General features: G+C 35.9%; 3 protein-coding genes across 16 annotated transcripts in view; all 3 read right to left on the bottom strand.

Moving 5' to 3' along the window:
• Positions 4,279-22,050, bottom strand: LOC109848504. Of its 14 annotated transcripts, none has more exons than XR_002248815.1 (6): positions 21,562-22,050; positions 21,341-21,442; positions 19,997-20,082; positions 19,155-19,608; positions 5,075-5,172; positions 4,279-4,584 (listed from the first exon to the last, which is right to left on the bottom strand). XR_002248815.1 is itself a non-coding variant. In XM_020418021.1 (5 exons), the coding sequence occupies exons 4-5, from the start codon at positions 19,594-19,596 to the stop codon at positions 5,159-5,161; spliced, it is 456 nt and encodes a 151-aa protein (XP_020273610.1). In that variant the 5' UTR covers positions 19,597-19,608; positions 20,005-20,082; positions 21,341-21,442; positions 21,562-22,050; the 3' UTR covers positions 5,073-5,158. The 14 variants fall into 14 exon arrangements, 1 of the variants encoding a protein (XP_020273610.1); XR_002248819.1 differs by having other exon boundaries at positions 20,005-20,082; positions 21,309-21,442; XR_002248821.1 differs by lacking the exon at positions 19,155-19,608 and having other exon boundaries at positions 20,005-20,082; positions 21,341-21,402.
• Positions 15,128-16,507, bottom strand: LOC109848503. Its single transcript, XM_020418020.1, has 2 exons — positions 15,411-16,507; positions 15,128-15,362 (listed from the first exon to the last, which is right to left on the bottom strand). Exon 1 carries the CDS (start codon positions 16,072-16,074, stop codon positions 15,418-15,420), a length of 657 nt encoding a protein of 218 aa, XP_020273609.1. The 5' UTR covers positions 16,075-16,507; the 3' UTR covers positions 15,128-15,362; positions 15,411-15,417.
• Positions 26,468-26,625, bottom strand: part of LOC109847454 (probable E3 ubiquitin-protein ligase ATL44) — a 56,874-nt gene continuing 56,716 nt past the window's right edge. Inside the window, exon 3 of the mRNA XM_020416683.1 lies at positions 26,468-26,531. Coding sequence (XP_020272272.1) covers positions 26,468-26,531 — 64 coding nt within the window. The remainder of the gene's footprint in view (positions 26,532-26,625) is intronic.

Consider the following 26,625-nt stretch of genomic DNA (forward strand, 5'->3'; position numbering starts at 1 on the left):
ATTAAAAATAAAAGATTATATATTACAAAAACCATAAGCGATATATTCCATATAACTGTTCTGGATAATCAACGCATAAGCCTAGTTGGACAACTGATTTTGTTGCGGCCCAGTTGATCGCACCTACTACACTTATTTTTTCCTCCTGATTCCTTCTCGATCGTCATCTATATTATTTCTAATTCGTACGGAACGAGGCCAACCAGCTGATCTTTTATACACAAGAGGTAATATCTGTGGCCTGCCTTGTGTCCAATGTCGACTATCATATGGTGGAACACTCTTTGTACGTTTATTGATAGTTATAAGTTGAATACCAATCTGCGAGGAATGTATAATGTGAATTCCTTACACCACCCTATAAATCCGAGCAAGCCACGACAACATAGGAACAATGAAGTCATTGTAATCACAGTATATTGCAAGTGCATGTACAAGTTTAATCGACTAGCATATTAACTTTGTAAGAGCGATTTTATCTATGTGATATTCCCTCAATAACCTCCCATTCATTAAACTATATCTAACGACATGAAATGAATGAGCCTGCACAATTTGATCCATTAATATGCCTTCAACCTTCGGCACCAGCTTTGATGGGATATTTACACTAAGTGTGTGTCGTCTGAGGAACAATTTATTAAGTCTGTAAAATATTTTTGCAACTAATGACTGTATTGGCATACCACTTGTTCCCCTAAGCACATCATTGAAACTCTCAGAAGTGTTAGTGGTCATCATACAAAACCATTTCCCGTCATCTTCACATAAAGCCTACCTATCAACATTGTCTGGACCCAAACTAGTCTCGATCCAATCATGTGCAGCTCGTGAAATAAACTTAATTATCTCCTGTAGTTGCTCATAAACTAATTTTTCCGTTGCACATCCAGCTTGCCAAAGAAGATCTTGAAGCTGCACTTGTCCATGCTTCCTCTTGAAGTTGTCCCTAATATGTCACGAGCAATAGCGATGTTGATGTGGCGACGAAAAATGTCGTTGGAGTGATATTGGAATTCCTTTCATCCTATCAGATATGAATATAATCGACCGCATTCACACACTAGGAATATGGCATTCACACACTAGGAATATTATATCTAATACATGCAAAAAAACATGCACAACTGTGTTTTCAACATCAACCACTACAAAGGCCAAAGGAAATAAATCGTCATCTGCGTCTACTCAGGTTACAACAAGCAAAACGCCTTTATATTTACAATATAAGTGGGTGTCGTCAATGCTAAGAAGTGGACAGCAATATCTTAATCCCTCAATGCAATGCCCAAATGCCTAAAATACCCCTATAAATTGTCTATCTCCGCCATCATCAGGGTCTGATGATACTTCATACACTATCCTTGGATTTTCTTTTTTGAGTGCTTCAAGATAATGTGGTAAGATCTCATAAGATTTGTCTCAATCTCTGAATATTTTTATCATCGCCTTCCTCCGAGCATTTCAACATTTGTTGTATGATACATCTAAGTTGGTCGCTTTATGCACTAAAATACGAATATCCTTTGGCCTTAGATCAAGATCTTCTCTTAGTTTAGGCATAATCAATCGATATATGAAAGAGGCGGGTGCGTGTTTATGATTCATCGCCAATCGAGGATTGCTATATATGTGAAGTCTGTTATAGTGTGTTATTTTAAACTGCACGCCTACTCTTACACCCAAGCGTGAATTAAGCATCTAAGGACATTTTGCATTGACATCGTGGTGCCCACCACTATCTTCTTCCTCACCATCTTTGCGGAAAAAATAAACTATATTATAGCTTGTTGTATTGCTTTTTGTCTGCCTAAACTTGATATTTTTGGACGACCCACAAACGAAGCGCGTGAATCAATTTCTTATTGCTTTCAAATAGATTGCCATTTCTGAATGAGAAGTCCTCTCCTTGTGTATCATCATCTACATTAGTACCGATAAAAATACTTTCCATCGTGGAGTTATCAATCCATTCTTCTCTATGAAGTTCATCGGGCGACGGATCCTTTAACACGACATACTCATTGTTAGAGTAACATTGGTCAATATATTGGTTGTCCCCTTCATCATGATCTATCAAAAATGCCATGATATTGATTTGTAAGCCATCCTCTTCGTCATCTTCCTCGGATTCGACACTTGCATTATCATCTTCTATCGTCACTCCTGTGGAAGGCGTTATATTTTGATAGGGAGCGCTATCATCGAAGACATTTGAAGTGATAATAAGTGAAGGACCGCTCAAGTATTGTGATTGTGTCCATCCTATATATTGTTACGGGGATAAAAAACCGGCGGAGTCAACTTTAAAGTCCTCTAACATGCGAGAGTATACTCCATCGTGATTCACCAATTTGCCCAAATTTCTGTGATACTTTTTAATAAATAATTCCACCGAACACTTCTCGTCATGCTGTATTCCAATAAGACTCATATTGTAGTCACTTGAGATTTGAATATCGCTTGTTTTGTTTCTTGTAACAGGATAATTACAAATAACGTTGAGGTGATACTCACATGGATTGGTTAATGTAAGTTTGTGTAAGTCATTAATCAATTCATCGAAAGTACATGATTTTGATATAAACAATGACTTCGTCACACCTCCTTCATATACAGACATATTATTCTCGAGATAGGTAATCCTTCCATCATATGACCAAAGAATTACGATTCTATCGTTCACCGTTACATTTGAAGAGTAAAAAAAATTCCAATATCAATATTACACGAAAAACACAAAAAATATTATTTACCATTAAATCCTCTAATATCAATTTTAGATATCCATAATTTTAACCAAATGTCAAACCTTTATAATACACTAACTTTTATAATTTTTGATAATTTCCCCTCTAACTTCATACACAAATTTCTTTAATTTTTCTTCACAAAATTCATAAATATTTCAAAATTATTTTAAAATAAAAAATTAAACAAGTTATTTGCATGAAATAACGAGAATATGTAAAAAAATAGGAGAAAAACAAAAAATTTTAAAGATTTTACCTAAAATTTGTCGATGCATTTTCGGTAAACTCCGACGGTGATGACAGCGGGATCGACGATCGCTGGTGGACAATGCGGCAGCGACAGGGATGACGGCGGAAGCAGGGGGTGGTGGTATAAAGATCTAGGGTTTGGTAGTAAAGAAGCTAAGAGAGGGGTGGGGGGGTCGCGGTCGAGTGAACATGATTTGTTATCTCGTGGGCCTTATATAAGCCCTCCCACAACTCCATGGGATTTTAAATCCCGTGGAGTTGCAAGCCACCTCGCTAGAGAGACAGACTCTCTGGAGGTTGGCCTGCAACTTCATGGGATTTTTTTACGGGATTTAAAATCCCGTGAAGATTTACCCCCCTTAACGATATTGTTAATACATGGCTTAAACTTCACAGGATTTTAAATCTCGTGAAGTTTTTAAACTTTTTTTCTTCAATTTCGACTCAGATTCAGCCAACTGGCTAAAACTGGGTTGAAATTGGCGAATATTTTCAAAAGAAATCGATTTTTGAAAATATGTTTTTAAAGAGGTCCAAAACGAAAATTTGTCCTATATTCAATTAGCACTACCACATATTTGCTCTAACGCAACGGTTCAAAACCGTTGCGTTAGCCATGGAACCGTCGCCCTTGAGCAAGTGCGACGGTTCTCAAACCGCCTCATATATTGCCGTTGCCCTACCTCTACCGTAACGGTTTTGAACTCTATTGCGATGGTTTTTTGAACCATTGCCCCTGCATCTAACGCAACGGTTTTAAAAGGTAAGCGGTTTTTAAGCCATTGCAACGGTTTTGATTGAGCTATTGCGACGGTTTTTAAGCTATTGCAGCGGTTTTGATTGAGCTATTACGACGGTTTTCAAGCTACTACAGCGGTTTTTTTAGATATTACAACGGTTTTAAAAGACCTAACGCAACGGTTTTAGTAGGCTAAAGCTATGGTTTTGATAGAGCTACGGCAACAGTTGGAGCTATTGCAACAGTTTTAAAAGACCTAACGCAACGGTTTTAGTAGGCTATAAGTATGGTTTTGATAAAGCTACGGCGACAGTTGGAGCTATTGCAACAGTTTTAAAAGACCTAACGCAACAGTTTGGATTGAGCTATCGCAACAGTTTGGATCGAGCTATCGCAGCGGTTTTGATCGAGCTATCGCAACGGTTTTAATCGAGCTATTGCAACTGCTCAATCGAAGCTGTTCTTGGTTTCCTACGTCAAAATAATTATAGTATTCAATTACCTGGACAATCTTTTTAAGAACATGGCCAAGTCAAATTTTAATACACAATATAAAAGTGATTATGTTGAGCATAATCAACCATAATGATAAGTGCCAACATACATCAGTATAGTATAAAAACTACAAAGTATTAAATCCACACTACCAACATTTCAACTCAGAAAATATCGTACCGAACTAACATTCAAACAATGTACATCAACATTTGATTACAAAACATGAAACTTCTTGGTCAAAGACTATATTCTCTATTTGTTTCCAAAAACTTGTTCCTCAATGTCAAATACTCACTAGGAACCTGTCAGTATCAATCTCAATCTTGGCTTTCATCATTTCTGTACCTGTGTAAATTTCCATGAATCGGCATAATTTTTGCAATGATAATAATAAAATTGGGGAAAAAAGATGTTTGAAAAGGAAGTTAAGAGAACATATTGATCCATGAGTACCAGAAGCGTGATGAAAGGAGCAAAAAATTCTCAAGACATAAAGCATACCGATTCCTCCTGCAAGAGTACTGAAATCTATCCTTACAATGGAATAAATGCTAGCGTGTCTTTCCTTACAGATTTATCCAAGCTCAATTTCGTTCATGTCTTCCTAGTCGCACCTAGAAACTACAATCTCTACTTAATATTTGTATTTCAAACTTTCAGTTACCCACATATTCTGGACAAAATTCTATTATAGTAGTTTGTATTAACAATTCCCCTAATAAAATTTATGAGTTTACAAGTACAAAGCTAATGCAATAGCATGAAATAATAAAATTGGGGAAAAAATATTGCAATTATTCAAAATAAATAGCTTAACATAAAGGAAATAACCCACCTGCATCAAAACCTTCCATTTGAGTAAAATAGGTGGCTACAGATTGCTAAGGGTCTCCATCAAACAAGCCCTTTTGCTTTTCATTCAAATGACAATTCCTGCATTGAAGTATGGGACTTTCATTAACATTTTTTGAACTACAAATAACCATTTTCTGCAAAAGATTTGACAAAAAAATATCAACAAAAATAAAATGTCATTATGGTTAAACATCATATCTACACACATGTTATGCAATCAAATATTTTGTTAACATCTTTAAACATATTTAACATTCTGATTATCGCTTAATCTTCTCCAGTTTGTTATATAAATAATCTACTACAACATTACAACTCGTGAGATACACAGTGCCTGCAGATGTCAGATTCTTTTTATCATTATGTCTTTTAATTTAGTATTTGGCTTCACAGTTTAAAAGTCTCTGCTCAGCTGCATCAGACACAAGACTATATGAGAATAGCCACACCAATATACAACTACATGGAAAATCAGTTATCAAATAAACAAGCATGCATCAACAAGATAAGCAGTTCTATTTTGATCAAATTTTCATGACGTTATAGGGAAAGACATTTCACATGCAGTTGCTTTCAAAAAATGCTATGCTTACTAGACATGTAAGAAGATGAAAGAGTGACAAATATAATAACAGGGAGAGCAGTCATATGTTATGCCTAACATGAAGGCATTTCACTGAAGTTTTCCTAAATATTGGGGAGTGGATTAGAGTTTAATTATGCAGTCATGTGCCACAGCAGCTATGTAAAGATCAAATAAGTATGGGGGCAGTAATCTTTAAATTTCGCATATAGCAGCTAATATTTATTTCTAGAAATTACTTGTTTCTTAAGTTGACTGACACTAATGAGCACAAATATACACAGTTTGGGTATAAGATGATAAAAAGGAAATTATAATTATAACCATATCTGCAAGTGCGATTAAAAAAAAATATCGCCATTTCTTAAATGTACAGAGGCATTTCTTAAAGCATATGAGAACTTGGGTTTTGTCATATCGTCAATATAAGATCATATTCTTACTCGAAAAAAAGTGGCAATCCTATTCATCCCAAGCTGTGCATCTAAGCTCAACAATCATCGATTCTTAGTTTCCCAAAGATGATGTTGACGTCAGATCAATTAAACAGAATAACTTAAAATCCGCCTGTCTGGGCTTACAATTTTGAAGTTAGCACACACAACGTGTAATTCTACCATATCTAAAACAAATAGTAGTTTATACAAACGATAATCTGATACATTCCCCTTAGGAAACTAATCCGTGGACCATAATAATGAATCCGGAAATAGCTTGCCAAATATAATTGACTAGGATCACCTTGTCAGCATCGAAAAGACTAATATCTCACTGCGAAACTTCATTAATACTAGACAACAATGTTTCATTAAAATATAATTTCTCGTTTATTGTATCTTTATGCTATTTAGAAATCCTTCTTCTTTAAGTCCAATTTGTTCCTTTTAATATACCATTAAAATGTGAAAGATATATGTTGCTATTGCGATGTTGACTTTGGTTTCTATTGTATAACATTGCGAAGAAACATTCCAGTTTAATATGAAAATTTCCTCATTATTCACCTATAATCAAATGACTTTCTAATATTATGATGACACGCCTGAATTGGTTTTCGACAGAATTAAAAGGAGAAATAGCTCATATAAATCACTGATATATTATTACTGGTAGCAAAATCAGAAATGTAGCCACGATAGAGGCAAGAAGAACACAAAGATGGAGAGGAGAAGAAGACAACGGGAAAAAAAGAAGAATAACGAAATGGGCAAAACGCAGACTCAGAAGACACTACGAAAACCAGTTCAAGAGCTAAGAAGGCTAAGAAATGTCGAAGTGTAAAAGTACTGCCTCTTCATGATCTTACGAACCTAGCAGCCTCTTCAGGAAGTTTAGTACGCTGCTTTAACCTCGTCAACAAAGCTCTGGCGACTAACTAGACGTCTAGTACTTCACTCACATTATCTGCCAAATGTCTTGAATCATACTTGTAGCTTGGGCTTCTTGTTGTCTCTTCATCTCCTCTTGTTGAGTGGCCACCACCTTCTTTGTTATTGCTTGAACAATTGACTCAGGGACTTGATCACATGGATCAATAGCTTTCTCCTTATTGCTTTGTAGCATGCTTTGAGTGATCGCCCGTCCCCGGAGACGCACACGTCCAGGATGTTCTTTTTTATTGACAAGATGCCATGCATCTACATTTTCTCCTTCAGTTTGTTCCTGAGTTAGCTCTTGAGTTAGTTGTTCCAATGTATCAATCATTTCTAGTGTTTTTTCTGGTTGTGCTTTTTTCTTCTTTTTACGAGTCTCTAGAAACACTTCTGCATCTGTAGGAGGCCGGTTCAATTCCTTTTCCTACAATGAAACAACATATCAATCATTTAGCCATTCATTGCATGTCTAAATCATAGATAAGCATCTGGTGTTACATGTTGGTGCATTCAGCTCTACATTGTAGAAAACTGAAATGTTTATTTAACATCTATGTCTTTTATGCAAGGAATAAATAAATGAAATCTAATTCATCTCTGTCAAAACAATGTCTAACTGAAATGTTTATTTAACATCTCTGTCAAAACAATGTCTAACTGAATTATGTGTTATAATCCACCTTTTCATGCATGTAGCAGATTTCTTCACGTGAAATTGTTGTATAATCTTGTCGAAGTTAAATTCACATAAAGGGGATGGCTTTGTGTTTCCTTGAGTACAATCAACATTATTAAGAGAGATTAAACTGTTACTAGTCGATGAATTGGCACTTTCTCTGACAACTGATTCCAATAATTGTTCAAAACTTGACCCAGAAAACAACTCTTTGTCTATTTCAGATTTGCAGTCTGAAACACTAGTACCCAAGTTTGAGAAGCGGCTACTGCCAATAGGTGTTATTATGTCATCCCAAGACTCTTGCCTTACTATTCGAGGGTTCATTTGAGGAGGTCAGTTTCCAATCACAACCGGTTGTAGATGAAATCTCAACTGGTTTGCTAGGTAAATCAATTGATGGACTGCAGCTGATAGCTTCACTTTGAACACTTGGAATGTTATGCTCACATGGATCAACCTGAGATCTTGTCTCGTGGTTTTTGAGTTGGAATGATGCAGATTGTTCAGGCACTGGATCTTGGGGTAAAGAGAGGAAATTATCAGGTAGCTCTGAGGCAATAGAGGATGATTTGGACGAGGATTTAGCAGGTGAAGATAATGAAATTGAGTGTCCAGAATGATATTGAAATGAGTTCATATGAGAGCTAGAATAATGTAAGTTTGCTGTCAATCCAGGCAACATTCTTTGTTCTGCTGAGGTGGCTAGTTCATTAGCCAAATTGTTTGCATTTAAGTTGGCAGTGAACTGATTGCTAGAACCATAACTAGCTGTTACAGACTGGCTTGTGACAGGAAAAGACGACATACTAGTTCTAGGTTTCTTCAGGTTAGAATTCAATCTGTGCGCACATATTATATAGGACTAGCAAATATGTCCAAAAGCTAGAGACTCCAGAGTAAAATTTTTGACGCTTTTGTGCTCAGGTGGTTTATTTGTACAAAAGCTCTCTTTCTCTAAGTATAAAAGATAACAAATTTACTCAGGGTCTATATGCCACAATAAAACTACAAGGGATCTATCTACAATTGAGTGATGGTGAGGGGTCTATCAACAAACAACCCAATGTATGTTAGGAAGTGGGTGGAGACAAACCCTTTACAGCTTAGAAACCCTGTAATAGAGGGCTTAAAAGGCCAATACACAGAGATTCATGGACAACTCAGAGATGGTTCCTTGTATCTATCTGGCTTTGTTAAAAAATAAATGCTAATAACATATATGGGAAGAAATTTAAGTACGTGTTTAATGGCGGAAAAACATTACAGATCTTAAAACAGAGACTGAGAGCTATTATTAATGCATAATTACACTGTAAATCATAGATAAACATCATGATTACCATATCTCTGCGAATTCTTGCGAAACTTTTTGAACCTGCTGTGTGCAAGAGCGTTTGACTGTTTCGAGTTTCCTTATTCTTTTCACTTGCTTTCTACATAATCATAGAACTTCTAATAAGTAAATTGTAATAAGTAAATTACAACAAGAGAAACTATAATAGTAAAAAGAAAGAAAGAATACTGAGTATGTGGGAACAACAAGCAAGCAAGCGGATTGTAAATATTCATCTAAACAGAAACTTTTTTTAAATGCATGTATATATATGTTGAGGTAATTAGATGTATATTTTGTATAATAGATATTGTGATCGAATGAGAAGTAGACTAATAGTGGCTATGTGAGTAGATATTGTGAGAAGTAGACTAATAGTGGCTATGTGAGTGGTACTGTCTCGATTGCAAATATAATTAATTAAATCTCAAATGATGCATCATAAATCTCACACTAACACGATGGTTTCAAAACATTTCATTACAATCATACATATTAATAGAACTATGCAAGAAGTATAAGTTTGAGGGATAACCATGAAATCTATTTTGAGGGTTGTTGAGGTTGATGTCAAAACATTAAATAAATTAACTATATGGGCTTCCTTGTCTTTTTCACTACTGAATTTGGAGTGAAAAAAACAGGCTTTAATTTGTTTGAACGTGCACCAGGCAATGAAGCTTTATTGTAGCTTAGTTGAATAGAGAAACAATGAGGTAATTGGATGTTTAGGCAAGCAAACCGAATGAAGCAATTCATATTCTCCTAACCCACTAAGTGTCAATTATATAAAAGTTAATATTGCAACTCCATATATGCATTTTCCTTCCTAAATTTTAATAGCCATTTATTTCTTTGTATATTGGGATGGTTATCAGAGATGAAATAGGACCAAGCAGTTTCTGGGATCACATTTTCTTGATGACATATAATAAAGACTATAGTTGATATATGACTGTGTATAATGATACTTATCAAGCTATATATGTTTAGCCTGATTTAAGCACTAGGTACTACTTGGCTTACATTATTATATAGAAATATTCAGAACAACGAACATGCTAAAGGAGAAAAAGATTACCCTTGCATTTTGAGAATGCCAAATCTTTAGTAAAGCCCTAAATTGATCCTTGGGAACAGTCTTGGGGCGCTTTTTCCATCTTTCTCCATCATTTTTTAAACCTGTAAAGTATTGACGTTTCAGCAAGCACTTCCACCGCCTCCATGCACTATTAATTGTTTGCAAGGTACATTTTCGTCCTGAATCGGCAATTGAATACTTCTCCTACAATGACATAACAAAATACAAGTTAAAATCTACCTTGTCATTACACAAAATGAATTTTTTGTGCTATATCATACCTTCACATATTCCCACAAGCTATCTTTGTCTTCTTTCCCAATGTCGTGCCAATTCTTATCTAGTGGTGTTCGTCTTGGATTTCTTCCAAGGGTACCCAGAAAACTACTAAGTTCATTTAAGATATTATCTGTCGGTCCAATAGGTATCCCAAATTTGTCTAAAATTACAACTGGACGTGCCTCTATACCTCGTTCATGTACTTTTAAACACTTAGTTGGCCCTCTATGATTTTTGGGCTGTTGTACCTCTCTTTGTTCATCTTCCCTTATCTCTTCATCTTCGTCTTCGTCAACCTCTCTCTGTTCATCTTCTCTTATCTCCTCATCTACATTGACCTCTCTCTCTTCTTCTTCCCTTATCACCTCATTGTCAGACTCTATAAAATCTTCCTCATAATCTCCATTTTCTGATTGAATATTCTCTAACTCTTTCTCTTTCTCCATCAATTTGTTTTTATCAAGTTTCTGAGGATCTTTCCGTCCCTTTCCTGATCGAGTCTTCACTTGCAAATGATTCTTTCCAAGATGTTTTTTCTTTTGCCTTTTCTCCTCTTGGACCTTATGTCCCTGTAATGATTTAGTCTTTGTCAATTGCACATCTACACTCTGAACTTGCTTTCGCAACTTGCTTGTAACGTGCTTTATTTTCATCCTTGGTACATTGCTTCCATCAACTTGTTGGCTGCAGGATTTGGATTGATTCATCCTCGCAAGATTTGTCACATGTAGAGGAGGATAAAAGATCTTTTTACGCTTCGTTGCAAGAGGTTTGCTAATGACCTACAAAATAAGAAATGCAAGGACTTTAAATGGATTGTATTAAGTTGAAGGATTGTAAAAAAAGAAATCTGTTCAAGGACCCTCTCACATCTGAAGTATGGGTAAGTACATTTTTATAAAAAAAGAAATCTGTTCAAGGATTGTAAAAAAAGAAATCTGGCTCATTTTTTTAATTTCACTTTTTTATATCAGATAGTATGTGTGTATGTCTTATTATTGTCTATGCTCTCACTAGACCTTCTGGACTAAAGGAATTAAGAAGAGTGTCGATAACATATCGTTGAGAAATGTCTCCCCCCCCCTCTTCTTTTCCTATATTTTGTAATTTGTCTGTATCTTGTGATGTGATTAGCGAGTGGTGAAACAAGACAGAAGCGAGCATTGTTATCTACTTTATTACTGTACAATTTCAAAGGTAATAATGAAAATCGCTATCAAATTTGCTTTATGGAGGGCGTCTGAACAATTGTTAGTGGATGTATTTTCTTAGTGAAGCTAATATGTAACAAAGCTTCAGAAAATTATAATCTCAAACTTTCTAGTGAAGTAGAAATACTTCAGAAAAAATTTGTCGGAGCAACTATCATTTATCTAGATATCTATCAGAAGTTGCTTCATCTTATTCAGCACCCATCAAAATATGGTAAGCTCATAATACTTTCTTAATGTACATGTTTTCAATGTGTTTTTTTTTCCTGTCACAACAGCAACTCAAGCTGCCCTATTCAAAATGTATTGAATACTAGATTCCTAGAATTTTTTTCCTGTCACAACAGCAACTCAAGCTGCCCTATTCAAAATGTATTGAATACTAGATTCCTAGAAGATTAAAGATACGAAGCTGTGATGAAAAACTGAGGGTAGCAAGTCTCAGATGTAGATAGAAAACAATATGGTAGGCTTCAGAAGTTATTATGCAAGAGCTGTTTTATAAAGAACTGTTTTATGTCCTAATTTTTTTTAAGCAAAGAATGCTTCAGAAGTTATTATGCAAGCTAGCATGTTACCAAGAAATGAATAATATGAAGAGCTCTTCAGAAGTTATTATGCAAGCTAGCATGTTACCAAGAAATGAATAATATGAAGAGCTGTTTTATGTCCATGATGAACTAATATAGGATTTTTAAAAGAATTTACCTCAAATGATCTCTTCTCTTTTGAACTTGATCTAGAATCACCAACTGTTTCCATCACTCAAAGAGAAGTGATTAACTAGTAATAAATGAAAAGAATGATCAAGCTAAAACCCACAAAAACTGAAACTGGCATTCTTTGTATTATGAAGTGTATTATTATACATACAAGTATATTTATGCCGTGCACGTGTCTTCGAGATCCCCAGTCTTGGCAGCACTCCAATGCAAGCCGAAACACAGTTCCCAACCCAAGCACAATGAGAACACCTACATTCCAAGAGTTTTCATCGATGAAATCAAGTTTGTTATAAAGTTTATTGCAAACAGCCTAGGAATCATGCAATAACAAGGTGCTCAATGCCAAAAAGGAGAGGCACAATGAATCTCAATTTTCACTTGCTTAGTTTCCATTTATGTTTAGCCTACAAAAAAGGAGAGGCACTATTAAATTTTACCGAATTAGTATAATAATAATAATAATGTCAGATAGGTATTTTAGTGTTCATAAGTTGTTATCTTCCAAAATTAAAACATGGGTTTTGATCAGAATCACAAAAGGATGAAACCTGAATTGATAAAACAAACTAATCACAAGATTTCCGATACGTGGGGTTTGGAGAAAAGAAATTAGAACAATATTTAATCACAAGATGAGCAAATACATGATCCAAATAAAGAAGAATTTTGTAAGTTCCATAAAGTTCAGTGCATGTTTCATCTGAATCAGCCAGAATTCGATGACAAACAGAGCAAATACTAGATGATCATAGTAATGAAGTTTAGAGTTAATAAAGGTGCAACAACCCAAAAAAACAGTTATCGAAATTTTATCTGCATCATCATCATCAAAAATGATATCACATTTTTCTTCTCCTTTTCTTCCTTCCGCTTCCCTAATTTATCTTCCCTTCCCTTCCCCTAGTAAACTCCCGAAAACTGTGTAAATGACACTTTACACTGGTGCTCTTCCTCACAGGGATTTCTTTCTGAACTGAAAGAGAAATTGGCCAAAAGCCACTAATCCTCTACCGAGAATCACTAAGAAGGCTCACAGTACAACTTTTCTAACATGCATCCAGCCCTCGACCTCTAAAAGATTTAAGCCCAGCACAATCAACCTACACATGCCTATACAAAGTCACGGTTCATAATACATGCGCACGTCCGCAGCGGTCATAATGGCCGGTTATTACACTGGCAAATCAGCATAGATAATTCAGCATAAAGAAATAAACACTCAGATCTTGAATGAACGCACCCACTAACCAGAACTTCCAATCCCAGGTTTATGAAAATATATAACTGTGATCATATAGTCGGAACCAGAACTCGACGCAAAATACATGATCCACTAATGAATAAACCTCAACCTTGTAAGCAGGAATTTAAGAGTAACAAGCTCCTAAACCACATGGAAAAAAAAAGACATTATTACCAGGCATGTGAACTGCTCAATGTACTTAGTTTTTGCATTACAAACATAAGGACGTATGCGCGCATCTGCATTCTTTTTCAGAAGCCAGACGATATGTCTTTTCTTCGGGCACGCGCATGCGCATTTAAGGATTAATTATACTTCTAATTAAATTGAAAAATATTAATTAATATTGACTTCAGAGGATCGACGTGGAAATGAGGAAACGAAATGTACAAGTAGAATGAATGTTCATTAAAAAAACAATGCGAAAGATAAAATCATTATAAACAAGCGTAAAAGCAGAATTGAAGTTTGGTAAGTTCTAAATGTACAAGGAGAATAGTCCATTAAAAGAAGAAGCGAAAGATAAATTTATTACAAAATGCATAAAAGTATGATTAAAATTTGGTAAGTTCTAAATGTACAAGTAGAACGAAAGTTCGTTAAAAAACAAAGTGAAAGATAAGTTGATTAAGTGCAAAACATGTGTAAACGTAGAACTATAGACTAGTAAAATCTAGAAATTTGGTGATGCATATGGCTGCTATATGTAATTTGACGTGAGTAATATTGACTATGGGGGGTGTGGGACTGTATTCTTAGAAACATAACTAAACTTAGGCGCCAAAAAAAAAGCAAAGTCCATTAAATTGGTTGTATATTGCGAATATGTTAGCAGCAGCAGAAAACAAAGTCCAGAACAAAAAGCATTTAAAGAAAACTAACTACAATATGCTGATGTGTACAAAATTACAGACAATAACCACAATATGCTGAACTTACTATATCATGCAACACTTGTTATAATGCAAATGGATATTCTGCAGTGATAGTGAAGAAATATTTCATCACAAACCTGGGATCCAACTTTGCAAGCCTCAAGATAATATCTAACTGCTCAACATCACGTAAATCAACAGGAAGCAGCTTATAATGATCGCTCAACACTTCACCTCTTTCTGAAGGGGAAAAAAGGGCCCAGCACAGGAATATTAGAAAACAGAAAAAGGAAATGAGAACATCTTAACTCACACAGATAATTAATAAACTAACTACTAACAATGGTTAAAGCAGCCTACATGTGTTTGTTATGAGAGATATAGACTTGAAGTCAATATACTTGCTATGATCTTTTATAAAGAGTACGATAGTCAAATATGGGCTTCAAGACCAAATGAAGGGCCTAAAATTAACTATGTTCCACAACAGTAATCCAACCAAATACATCTTAGTCTTAGCAAAATCACATGCAACTGGTCAGGGTTATTTCCAGCAACAAATGTTGATTAGGTTATGAAAGATATAAGCAGCAATTATATATAAAAAATAAAAGAACATAAAACTTTATCAGAAAAAATCTAGTAAGTATGATGCAGAACACAAAATATATCATAAAAGCACTTAACTAGATAGATCCATATCAGGTTCATTTTAACCGCATAAACTCCAAACAAACATTCAGGTCCAAAATCTAATAAAATCACAAATGTCCCTAATAAAATAAGCAACACATCCAATTCCAATCTTGACACAAGTACAAAGTATTGAAGACAAATTAAGGAGTATCCTCCGTCCAATCCCAATCTGATTCATCTTTATCTCCACCTTCTGATTCATCTTTCCAATCCCAATCTGATTCATCTTGATCTCCACCTTCTGATTAATCTTGATCTCCACCTTCTGATTCTCCTTCATTTTCATCTTCTAGCTCCTCCATGTTTGGCAGAATGTCAACAATGGATCTCGGCAAACCATCTCTACACCAACCAATATTATCTGCATCATCATCATTAATGCTTGCAATCAAATCCATTTCGTTGTCATGATTCTCGGCCCAATATTGATCGCTATGAGTGACACCAAGATCTTCAAACACATTGCTTGGAATCTTCAAAACATAATGCCAATTCTTATTAACCTCTTCAACAGGGTCTTTCACATAAAAAACTTGATGCACTTGGCATGCCATCACAAAAGGATCATTTGTATGACATTTGTTGTTAAAATTTACACGAGTAAGCCCATATTCATCCGTGTCATGCTGAAACCAATCACACTTAAACAAAACAACACTAAAATTGCCCCAGTAGTCTAGTTCAATGATATCTTGTATGACTCCATAGAATGACACTTTAGCAGTTATAGGATTATGGTCCCTAGAGCTTGCATAACTATCCACTTCACTTAATAAAGAAACACCACTATTTTGAGTTTTGCATGTATCATCGCGTGCTTTGATGTAGAAAGTATAGCCATTAATATAATATCCTCTATATCTCTTGGCGATATTGTTGGGACCCATCGAAAAAAACTTCATGTATTTGGGTATTGATTGAGATTCAGCCACGGTGTCTTTAAACCATACAAGAAAATCCTTACTATGCCTTTGAGCTTCTACCCATTTTCTTCTTCTACCTCGTTTTCTCGGTTGATTCTCAATCAAGAGTTTGTGCTCTCTGTATTAATAAGAAACAAACATAATATGTTATATAGTGGAATTTAAAGAATACAAAAAATAATATATAAAGATTTAATAAATAAAGTATACCTAATATACTCCCCAACTTCCCTATTACCGCAATTGAATAAAGCATATCTATGTGCATTAACCCAATCTACATCATCCAATGCAAATGCTTTGCCTTTCCTTTTCCTCTTTCCGCCCACTGGATGACCTATCTTTGGAAAAATAGGTGATGGCTCATCATCATCAATGACTTCATCATACTTTCTTGTATATCTATTAAATCTTGTCTTCACACCATCATGTAGATATAACGAGCAAAAAGTGCTGAAACCAATCACACTTAAACAAAACAACACTAAAATTGCCCCAGTAGTCTAGTTCAATGATATCTTGTATGACTCCATAGAATGACACTTTAGCAGTTATAGGATTATGGTCCCTAGAGCTTGCATAACTATCCACTTCACTTAATAAAGAAACACCACTATTTTGAGTTTTGCATGTATCATCGCGTGCTTTGATGTAGAAAGTATAGCCATTAATATAATATCCTCTATATCTCTTGGCGATATTGTTGGGACCCATCGAAAAAAACTTCATGTATTTGGGTATTGATTGAGATTCAGCCACGGTGTCTTTAAACCATACAAGAAAATCCTTACTATGCCTTTGAGCTTCTACCCATTTTCTTCTTCTACCTCGTTTTCTCGGTTGATTCTCAATCAAGAGTTTGTGCTCTCTGTATTAATAAGAAACAAACATAATATGTTATATAGTGGAATTTAAAGAATACAAAAAATAATATATAAAGATTTAATAAATAAAGTATACCTAATATACTCCCCAACTTCCCTATTACCGCAATTGAATAAAGCATATCTATGTGCATTAACCCAATCTACATCATCCAATGCAAATGCTTTGCCTTTCCTTTTCCTCTTTCCGCCCACTGGATGACCTATCTTTGGAAAAATAGGTGATGGCTCATCATCATCAATGACTTCATCATACTTTCTTGTATATCTATTAAATCTTGTCTTCACACCATCATGTAGATATAACGAGCAAAAAGTCAGCGACTCTTCAGCCAAATACCCCTCCGCTATGGAACCTTCAGGAGCACTTCTATTGCGAACATATGACTTTAATCTACAAAGATATCTCTCTACCGGATACATCCAACAATAGTTAACTGGCCCACAATCCAAAATTTGTTGAACTAAATGAATCGGCAAATGCACCATAATATCAAAAAAGCTAGGTAAAAATATTTTCTCCAGTTGACAAAGTATCTCCACAATTTCTGACTGCAATTTATAAAGATCATTTAAATTAAGAACTTTGCTACATAAGCCCTTGAAGAAAGCCCCTAATCTGATTAATGGAATAGAAACACGTCTAGGCATAGTTCTTCTCAGAGCAACTGAAAGCAAATACTGCATGAGAAAATGAGCATCGTGTGTCTTATACCCTGATATTTTTTTTCCCATTAACATTGACACACCTCGAGATATTTGATGCACAACCATGCGGCGTTTTAGCATTTTTTAACACACCACAAAATATCTTTTTCTCCTCCATCGTCATCGAAAAGCATGCTTTAGCGAATGTAAAATGCCGACCATCAGCTGACTTGGTTGGGTGTAGATCTCTTCTTATGCCCATATGCTGCAAATCAAAACGAGCTCTAACATGATCCTTCGTCTTTTCAGGAATGTCTAATAATGTCCCAATTATATTATCACACACATTCTTCTCTATGTGCATTAAATCCAGCAAGTGCCGACATGTATTCTGCTCCTAATAAGGCAAATAAAAAAATATTAACTTTTTTTTCCATGGATAGCTCTTTTCTAATTTTTTTTGTTTCTTCCCAAAGTCATTAACAAAGCCATGCAATTCCTCCATAATCTCTATCCTAGATAATGATTTAGGTTTTTTTCCATAGATGATTATCACTCAAAAATCGACGATGACCCATGTAACACATTTTCCTACTGTATTTTAAATATTGCGAACAAGTGCCATAGTTGCAGCAAGGACAAGCTAACTTCCCTTTAGTACTCCATCCGGATAACATTGCAAATGCTGGAAAGTCGCTTATAGTCCAAAGTAAAGCTGCACGAACATAAAATGGTTGTTTACTTGAAGCATCATAAGTAAGCAACCCGACTTCCCATAACTCTTTCAAGTCATCAATCAACGGTTGCAAGTAAACATCGATATTATTCCCAGGGGACTGAGGCCCTGGAATAAGCAAAGACAACATGAAATATTCTGGCTTTAGAGACATCCAGGGTGGTAAATTATAATTTATCAAGATCACCGGCCATGTACTATATGATCACCGGCCATGTACTATGTGAAATGCTCATAGTCCGAAATGGATTAAACCTGTCACTAGCCAAGCCCAGCCTCACATTACGAGGGTCTAGTGCAAAATCAGGATGATTGGAATCAAAATCCTTCCATGCTTTGCCATCTGCTGGGTGCCTTAGATTCCCATCCTGGAGGCGCTCTTTTGCATGCCAGCTCATGGATTCAGCAGTCTGAGAACACATGAATAGTCTTTGAACTCTAGGTTTTAAAGGAAAATATCTTAAAACCTTGGCTGGAACATCCTGCTTATTTGCCTTCCATCTACTTTCACTTACTGCAAACAACTTTTTCTCCATCTTCTCCACGGTAAAGCATGCAATCATTAGGGCAAGCATGTATCTTCTTGTAATCAAGGCCCAAATCCTTCACAATTCTTTTGGCCTCATAATAAGACTTTGGTAGATTTATTTCAGGAATTGCCTCTCTCTATATGGCTAGATAATCATCAAATGCCTCGTTGCTTAGGCCATGGATGCACTTGTGAAGATACAACCGGATGATAAAAGAGAGTTTAGAAAAAGTTTTACATCCCGGAAACAACTGCTGCTTACCTTCATCAACTAACTTATAAAATTTCTTTGCCTCCTTTGTTAACCTTTCTTCATCGTCACTTAGGCCATCTTCTTGGTTCACTGGAGACTCTTCTGCTACATCTCTAAATACATCATGCAATAACCCATCCAGATTGTCTTGAGCATCATCAGCAACATCATCAGCTTCTTCATTATTGTCATCAACATCCATCCTTGATGACACACCCTCTCCGTGAAAGAACCAATCATAATAATTCTCTACAAATCCTTTGACAATAAGGTGATCATAAACAACATCACGACTATACCAAAAACGATTACAACAAATGCGACAATGACAACATATTTCATCCCCTTCTGCTCCATTAGCAAATGCTCTCTCAAGAAAGTCATTGACATTATTAATGAACTCCACACTCACTCTAGGAGCATTATACATCCAATCTCTGTTTTCCGCCATTTATTATATGGTCTGGAGAAAGAAAAAAATTGAATAACACTATTAATAACTACATATAAATCTTGTGATTAATAAAATGTAAAAATCAATCCTCTTGTTGCCATTAATAACAATATATTCAATCAACATTATTCTGATTAACACTATTAACAGTTACATTGCAAGTCATATATGCTACAACAGTACTATTCTGAAGATTATTAAAATACAAGTGAGAAGGACTTTATATTAAAAGGTGGCATGCAATTGATACTTCATTGTTGTGAATATCCTACAAAATAATAATATAATAACTACTAAAGACATAAGTGCATTCAACACTTCAACAGTTAGAAGCATAGTCATGGTACATTGCTATAAGAATAATATCATAACGCTTTTAAGAAACAAGTTAAGTTACCTTCTTACCAAATAATGATGTAATCAACGAGATTAAACGCTCTTCTAACTCTTCTTGGTAGCTCTCTTTCTTATTTTTCTTGCTCACTGGAATTTAAACATCATATAAGTCACATTAGTAGTGAAAGTAAAGAAATTTATGAACACAACATTGCATGAGTGGAAGGATTAACAAAAACATGAATGAAACTAGCAACAGTTTATATGAAAACTGCTCAAAACTATCATATTCTCCAGAGAAGAAAAATAATAAGAAAACTGCTGATGAAATCGGAGTCATTTTTGCAGGAGTATTTTCTAAGAGTAGATCAAGTGAGACGTTACACAGTTCTCCCGAATCATCACTTAGAAGCTTGGCTCAGTTTCGCAGAAATCTCTCAACTCGCCCTCTTCATTCCGGACTTGTATCTCCTCAAGAAAAATTCTTCCATTCATAAATACACGAAATCATTGAAACATTCTGTGAACCTTGGAAAACATGCGGTTTGAGGTTGAATTAACAATTCATAGCAAAGTTTAGCCAGTTTTGCTTCCTCCATAACAAACTCTACTTTGTTCGTAATCGATATTTTTAGTGAAAACATCACCCATTTTATACATCACATTAATTGCTTACAGAGATGCTTCGCAATCTGCTCTTTTTGTGGGTTATGTACACACAAGTAACATCTATAATTTTCTAATATCATTTCTAATATCGGTCACTTTTCAATTTATGATATTTTTACAGTGTTGCGAAACGGGTATACGTGATCCATGGAGGAGGAGAAGCTAGCAAAGAATCAAGATGATCTCTTCATCCAAATTCTCTGTTGTTCCTTAATTGTCTTCGCACACAGAATATGGTATCTCAATTAAAAATACAAACCAAGAGAGAACACTAATTAATCTTTCTTCAAGATGGATTTGCTATTTTTTGTAACTAATTAATCTTCGCACACAAAATACGTTTGGTTTTGATTAAAAATTCAAAACAAAAACACCCCCTCTCTTCACAACCAATCCCCCCCACAAAAAACCCCATATAATCAAATCCTAATCCCCTATCTACACAACAACAAATTAAACACTAATCATAGTGGTGATCAACAGTCATGAGCCCCCCTTGCCGTGCCAAGCAAAAACAACCTCCCCCAACTTCCATCCCAACAATCTCTCACTCTGGCTGTCGGTGAATTAGCAGATAATGCATGACTAATACAAGTTTGTTGTAAAATACTGAGGACAGAGTTCTCAAAGCACTGCAAAAACTCTAAAAGCAAAATACAAAAAAAAAAATCGTTACTGAAAGGAGTTTGTTGTAAAAGACTCACGCTAACTTCAACACGGTGATCGTTTTCACTACCTTGTTTAAGCTTTGCTGATGTATCTTTCACTAGCTGTCCAATATGTAATCTCGTCTTGTGCCTGCGAGAAATGGTCGGAGATGAGATCGGAGACGGATTAGCTGCGAGATAAACTGATTAGTAAGCTACTGCGAGATAAAAGGCCATCAACAACTAAACAATTTCCCTAATAGAAAGGGGAAGAAACTGTAGAAATCAGAAATACAAGGAACTGAGGTACCTGAGAGTCCAAAGGAGAGTGAGATCGGAGACGGATTAGCTGCGAGCTCGACGACCTATATCGGAGATGAGATCGGAGACGAGACCAGCAGCTCGACGAAGAGATTAGTTACGAGATCGACGACGAAATCAGAGTTGAGATCGGAGACGATGAGATCGAAAAACGGCGAAGAGATTAGCGACGAGTTAAGCGATGAGATCGACGAATTTCGGCCATGGCGATCTCTCAGAGCGAACGAAGAGGGAGATTTTAGAAAGGGGTGATGAGTTGAGTGAGAGAGAAAGAGGGATATTTGGTAAAGCAGTGAGAAAAAAAAAGAGATTTCGTTTCAGTGTTAAGCCCAAACCAGCCTATAAAATCGGCCCAAATCAAAATTATTGGGCCTAGCGAAGCGGTTTTTGTAAACCGTTGTCAAAGCGTTGTAAAACCGCCCCCATAGATACCTAACGCAACGGTCATAAACGTTGCACTAGAACTGTTGCGTTAGAGCAAATATGTGGTAGTGTAGTATGATCGGTGCATGTTTTGTGCATGTTTTTGTCTGCCCAGCAAATTCACGGGACTACTAGTCCCATGGATTTGCTGGGCAACAGACGCTAACTTTTTGTCTATTGCACGGGACTAGTAGTCCCGTGCGTTTTTCAGAAAACTATTTAAAAACCCACGAGACTCCCGTGGGTTTTTTAGAAAAGTATTCAAAAACCCACGGGACTCCCGTGGGTTTTCTGAGGCTTGTTTAGTGGCCGATTAATGCCACTAAATATATGAGACTAGTAGTCTCGTGTATTTCGAAACATAGATTCAGCGAAACCGACCTCTTTTTGGCAAGTTTTGATGAGCTGGCCAAAAAGAGGTCGATTTTGCTAAGTACTTAGCAAAATTGTCAGTTTGCTAAATATTTAGCAAAAGTAGCCTGTTTTTAAAAAAAATCTCCAATTGTAAACTGTAAACATTGGTCCAGAGAGCATAGTAGCTCCTGCACCAATAGTCTGGTGTCTCTATTTTTGGCCTAGCATCATAACCTAATCCAGAAAATTGATCACTGTAAATAGAAAAAATTTATTGAGGACTGCACAAAAGAACAAACTGAGAGTTTTGCTGTTATATCACGCAAAATTTTCATGGTGATGAGCAAAGTCTCATGTGTTGTAGGCTCTATGTTTGTCCTTGGAACCAATAAATCCATTTAAAATCAGGCAGCAATCAGTCTCATTGTTGTCCTTGTAAGCCTGACTTAACTGGAAAAAGATAGGGTTTGATGCCCTGAAACCCTTGAATATGGGTGCCTATTTTTGGAAAAATGAAAGAAAATTTTTCTTTTTCTTTGTCAAGAGCACCGATCCTTTCATTTTGATCATATGTGGGGTGCTGTTCTAGTATTAATGCTCGAAAAGGGAAAAGAGAACTCAAAGTACACAATGAAAACACAAGAATGAACACTTGAAGGATATATTTTCAACTAACACTTTAATATTGTCAGTGATATACGTGGTCATGAATGCAAGAATATACCAACATTTCTAAGATGCTTGTGGTTTGAAGCATAGGTACTGTAATTAAGCTTTAGAAGAATACTTTGATTAGACTGAAATATACATCTTACAAGAATACCAGCTTAATGTGGAAGCAAAATCAAAGGGCAAGGATTCGAATAAAGGTTAGATTTCTCACTGCTCTGTTTTCTGCTTCAGTTTGCCGCGTATCAAGCATGATTCTAGAGAATCAAGGCAGAAAGAAAGGAAGGAAGAAAGAAACAGGATAGATTCAGGCGTAAGCAAGAATGGTTTATAATGGTCAAAACTTATGCTACAGCCACCAGCTAAAGATGCAACCTTAGTTCTTTTTTGACAAAGAAAAGGTATATATTCATATGCCTAAGGGTCCATATTTTCACAAAAAAAACTAAGAAGTAACTAATCAAGGACCAATATAGGTTCCAATAAGTAAGAATCCATATTTTCAAATATTTTCGAACCTACTTACACGTAACCAGACATACTTACAGATACCTAGTCCTTGAGCACAAGAGGTCATAAGATTCAGTAGTCTTCTCCCCCAATGACCATCTATATAAAGGCAATTGTATGGGGCCTGTTAGGATTCGTAGGGGGTGAAGGGAAGTTAAGGGAAACTGAGTAAAGGGAAGGGAAGAGAAAGGAAGGGAAGAGAAGGGAATTCTCTTCCCCTTGGTTACACCCCAATTTGGGGGTAACAATTTTTATACTATTAGGGGGTGAACCAAGATGAATGGAGGTGAATTAACTTCACCTCCTAAGTATTCCCAAACAAGGTGAATGGAGGTGAATAGTTCCCCTAACTTCCCTTCACCCTCATTCCCCTCAATCCAAACAAGCCCAGGATTCCTCAATATTATAATGACCTAAATCCACCTGCCATCAGAAGAATTAAAACAAACAAAACAAAGGCAAATAATTACACTTGGCTTATCTCCAGGGAATAATACAAAAGGAAAAAATTAAAGTAACTAACAGATACGCCACCTATGGACCACTTTGGGCCACCTGAAACCTAATGTGAGCAAAACATTAAGCACCTTTCATTGATAAAGTAACTATTTCACATGGAAGGGGAACCAAAAATAATAAATAATAAATAAATAGAGGCCATAACAAAATGATTATCGAACAACAGTTACTTATGCAAGAAGACAGACACCAACAAAGATGCTACACTATTTGAAAGGCCAAAGATGGATTAATAAAGTGAAGTAAACAAATGGGGCTAGAAATAAAAACCCCTTAATTTAATTAAGTTGTCATCATTAAGCTAAAGCTATTATGTGAAAGAGGTAACTTGATTCAGCTAGAACATACTTCCATGGAAATTGCGCGCAGCTAAATCTGGAAGTACCGAACATACTTCTTTCTGAAATTCTTCTAGTGAAATTAACTCCTAAATATCTTCAAGATATTTACTCTCTTAATATTTACCATTATGTTTTGTAGAAAAATGTAATCACAACTAACACTAGTCTTATTATTCAAACTCTGACCATGATCTAACTATCCACTAGTTCGTAGTCCATGATACTGGAATTAGCTAGAGACTTTTTAATCTTTACACAAGTTCATTGATAGTTCAAGCTTTTCGAAAGCAAGCTTACATTTTAGAAATTAAAGAAAAATGCTATGACTCTGTTGGCTCAAATCCCAATTTCTCGAGCTCTTAATCAAGTTTGCATCAAATGTCACAGTATTTTGTATTCGTGCTGTGAGTCTATACAGGATATTGGACATGGTTGTCAAAGGTTCTATTCACTTCAGTTATATGAATTGAACAACGGCATCAGGACGATAACAGTTTCCAGAATTTCTTTACGAATAATCTTCGCGCATACATGACTCCTGAGATTACCTTTAATTGTCAGCCTCGACGTGTGCAAAATTGCCGGCGAATCAGTTCTCTCATGGCTCCAACAAAGTAGCTTCAAGTAGTTATACTAATCCAGTTGGTTTTGAGGTTCCAGAAACCTACAGAGCAAAGAAAGAAATGAACATGTTTCAGATATATGCTAGAATGGTTTAAACTGATTAACCATTATGTTAAATTCGATTCAAACCTAGATTTTTTTGACAAGGGAGTTGTTGGGGAATTTCAGTCTCCCCGCCTACTACAATATGCGCAACTCGGAATCCAACCCCAATCAATAAGATAGAACAACCACAATCAAGAAAAAAGAACACCGAGATTTACGTGGTTCGGTCGACCAACTTCGACCTACGTCCACGGGGCAACAATACGAAAAATTCACTATGTATCAGAGAGAACTACAAGATGAACCACTCAACTCTCGTCTCTCAATCTCTCAACCTCACATACACAATCAACTCTCATATTCTCTCCAAAGCCCAATCCTTGTAATCTTTTACACGGATAAAGACTACGAAACCCCCTCTCTCTCTCATCTACTACATCTCTACTTTTTCTCCATGGTTTTTCCTCCACCAATAGAAGAATATATATAGGGAAACCAAAACCCTATCTCTAGCCTAACTTCCTAATTAGAATAGGATTCAAACTCCTAATCATGATAAAACCCAAACTCCTAATCATGATAGAATTCAAACTCCTAATCATGATAGAACCTAAATTCCTAATCATGATAGAACTCTAACCCTATCTAATTCTCATGAAGTTACACAAAGAATCAAACACAAAATCCCAACAGGAATAAATATAGAAACCCGCACGCTCCTCTCATTTCTACTGCATGGTTCTTAGAAAACATAGTACTTGCCTGATAAGTTTGCATTATGACGAGACATAACCTCGATAGTAAACTACTTCACTTTCCGCTTTCTTGAGCTTAGTTACATCTTCCCATATGTATCTTTTAATTCTTTTATGCAACTAGTTTCATATAAGTCAGAATCTCCTTTTGCATTTTTGTCAAAGCTCCCACACTTCAAATTCTTCTTAAATTGTGGACACCGTGGCTCAGAATGATCATGGTTTGTAGATTCACAGCCTTAACCTTCTTCGCCTTTATAAGGAATTCATCACCATCTTCAACTTCTTACTCGACCTTGTCGTTGTCAAGATCCTTGTAGACAGAATCATAATCTTCCCTTTGGTTATTTTTTCCGATCAGATTCATTCCACCTTCTTCCCTTTTATACTCACGTTTCTTCACGTTATCAACGCTCTCATAAAATTTCTATTGATTTAGAGGCATACAGGTATTTCATCTTTCTTTTCTGAACTACGGTTCTTCTGTTTCTCTATCTTATGAGAAATAAACTTGTCTAATTAATCATTGGAGGAACTAATTAACTAAGGGAAACAGAGTAAACAACACTGCTTCCATGCCTTTAATCCTCACTAATCAATAAAGTAAACCAAAACACAAAAGAAGAAAAGCAGAAAAAGAGAAAGCGATCAAAAGCTATAATCCCTTCAACACCTTTCTCAAAGCTCTCTCCTCTTTCTCCTCCAGCAATCTCAGCACACTATAAACCCAAGAAGAAAACTAAGGCAGGAACCTACTATCACCCTCCGCCGCTGCCCCACCGCACTTCCGGCAAGTAGACCCCACCGTGACCG

Source organism: Asparagus officinalis, chromosome 7 (assembly GCF_001876935.1).
Source record: "Asparagus officinalis chromosome 7, Aspof.V1, whole genome shotgun sequence".
Classification (NCBI taxonomy): Eukaryota; Viridiplantae; Streptophyta; class Magnoliopsida; order Asparagales; family Asparagaceae; genus Asparagus; species Asparagus officinalis.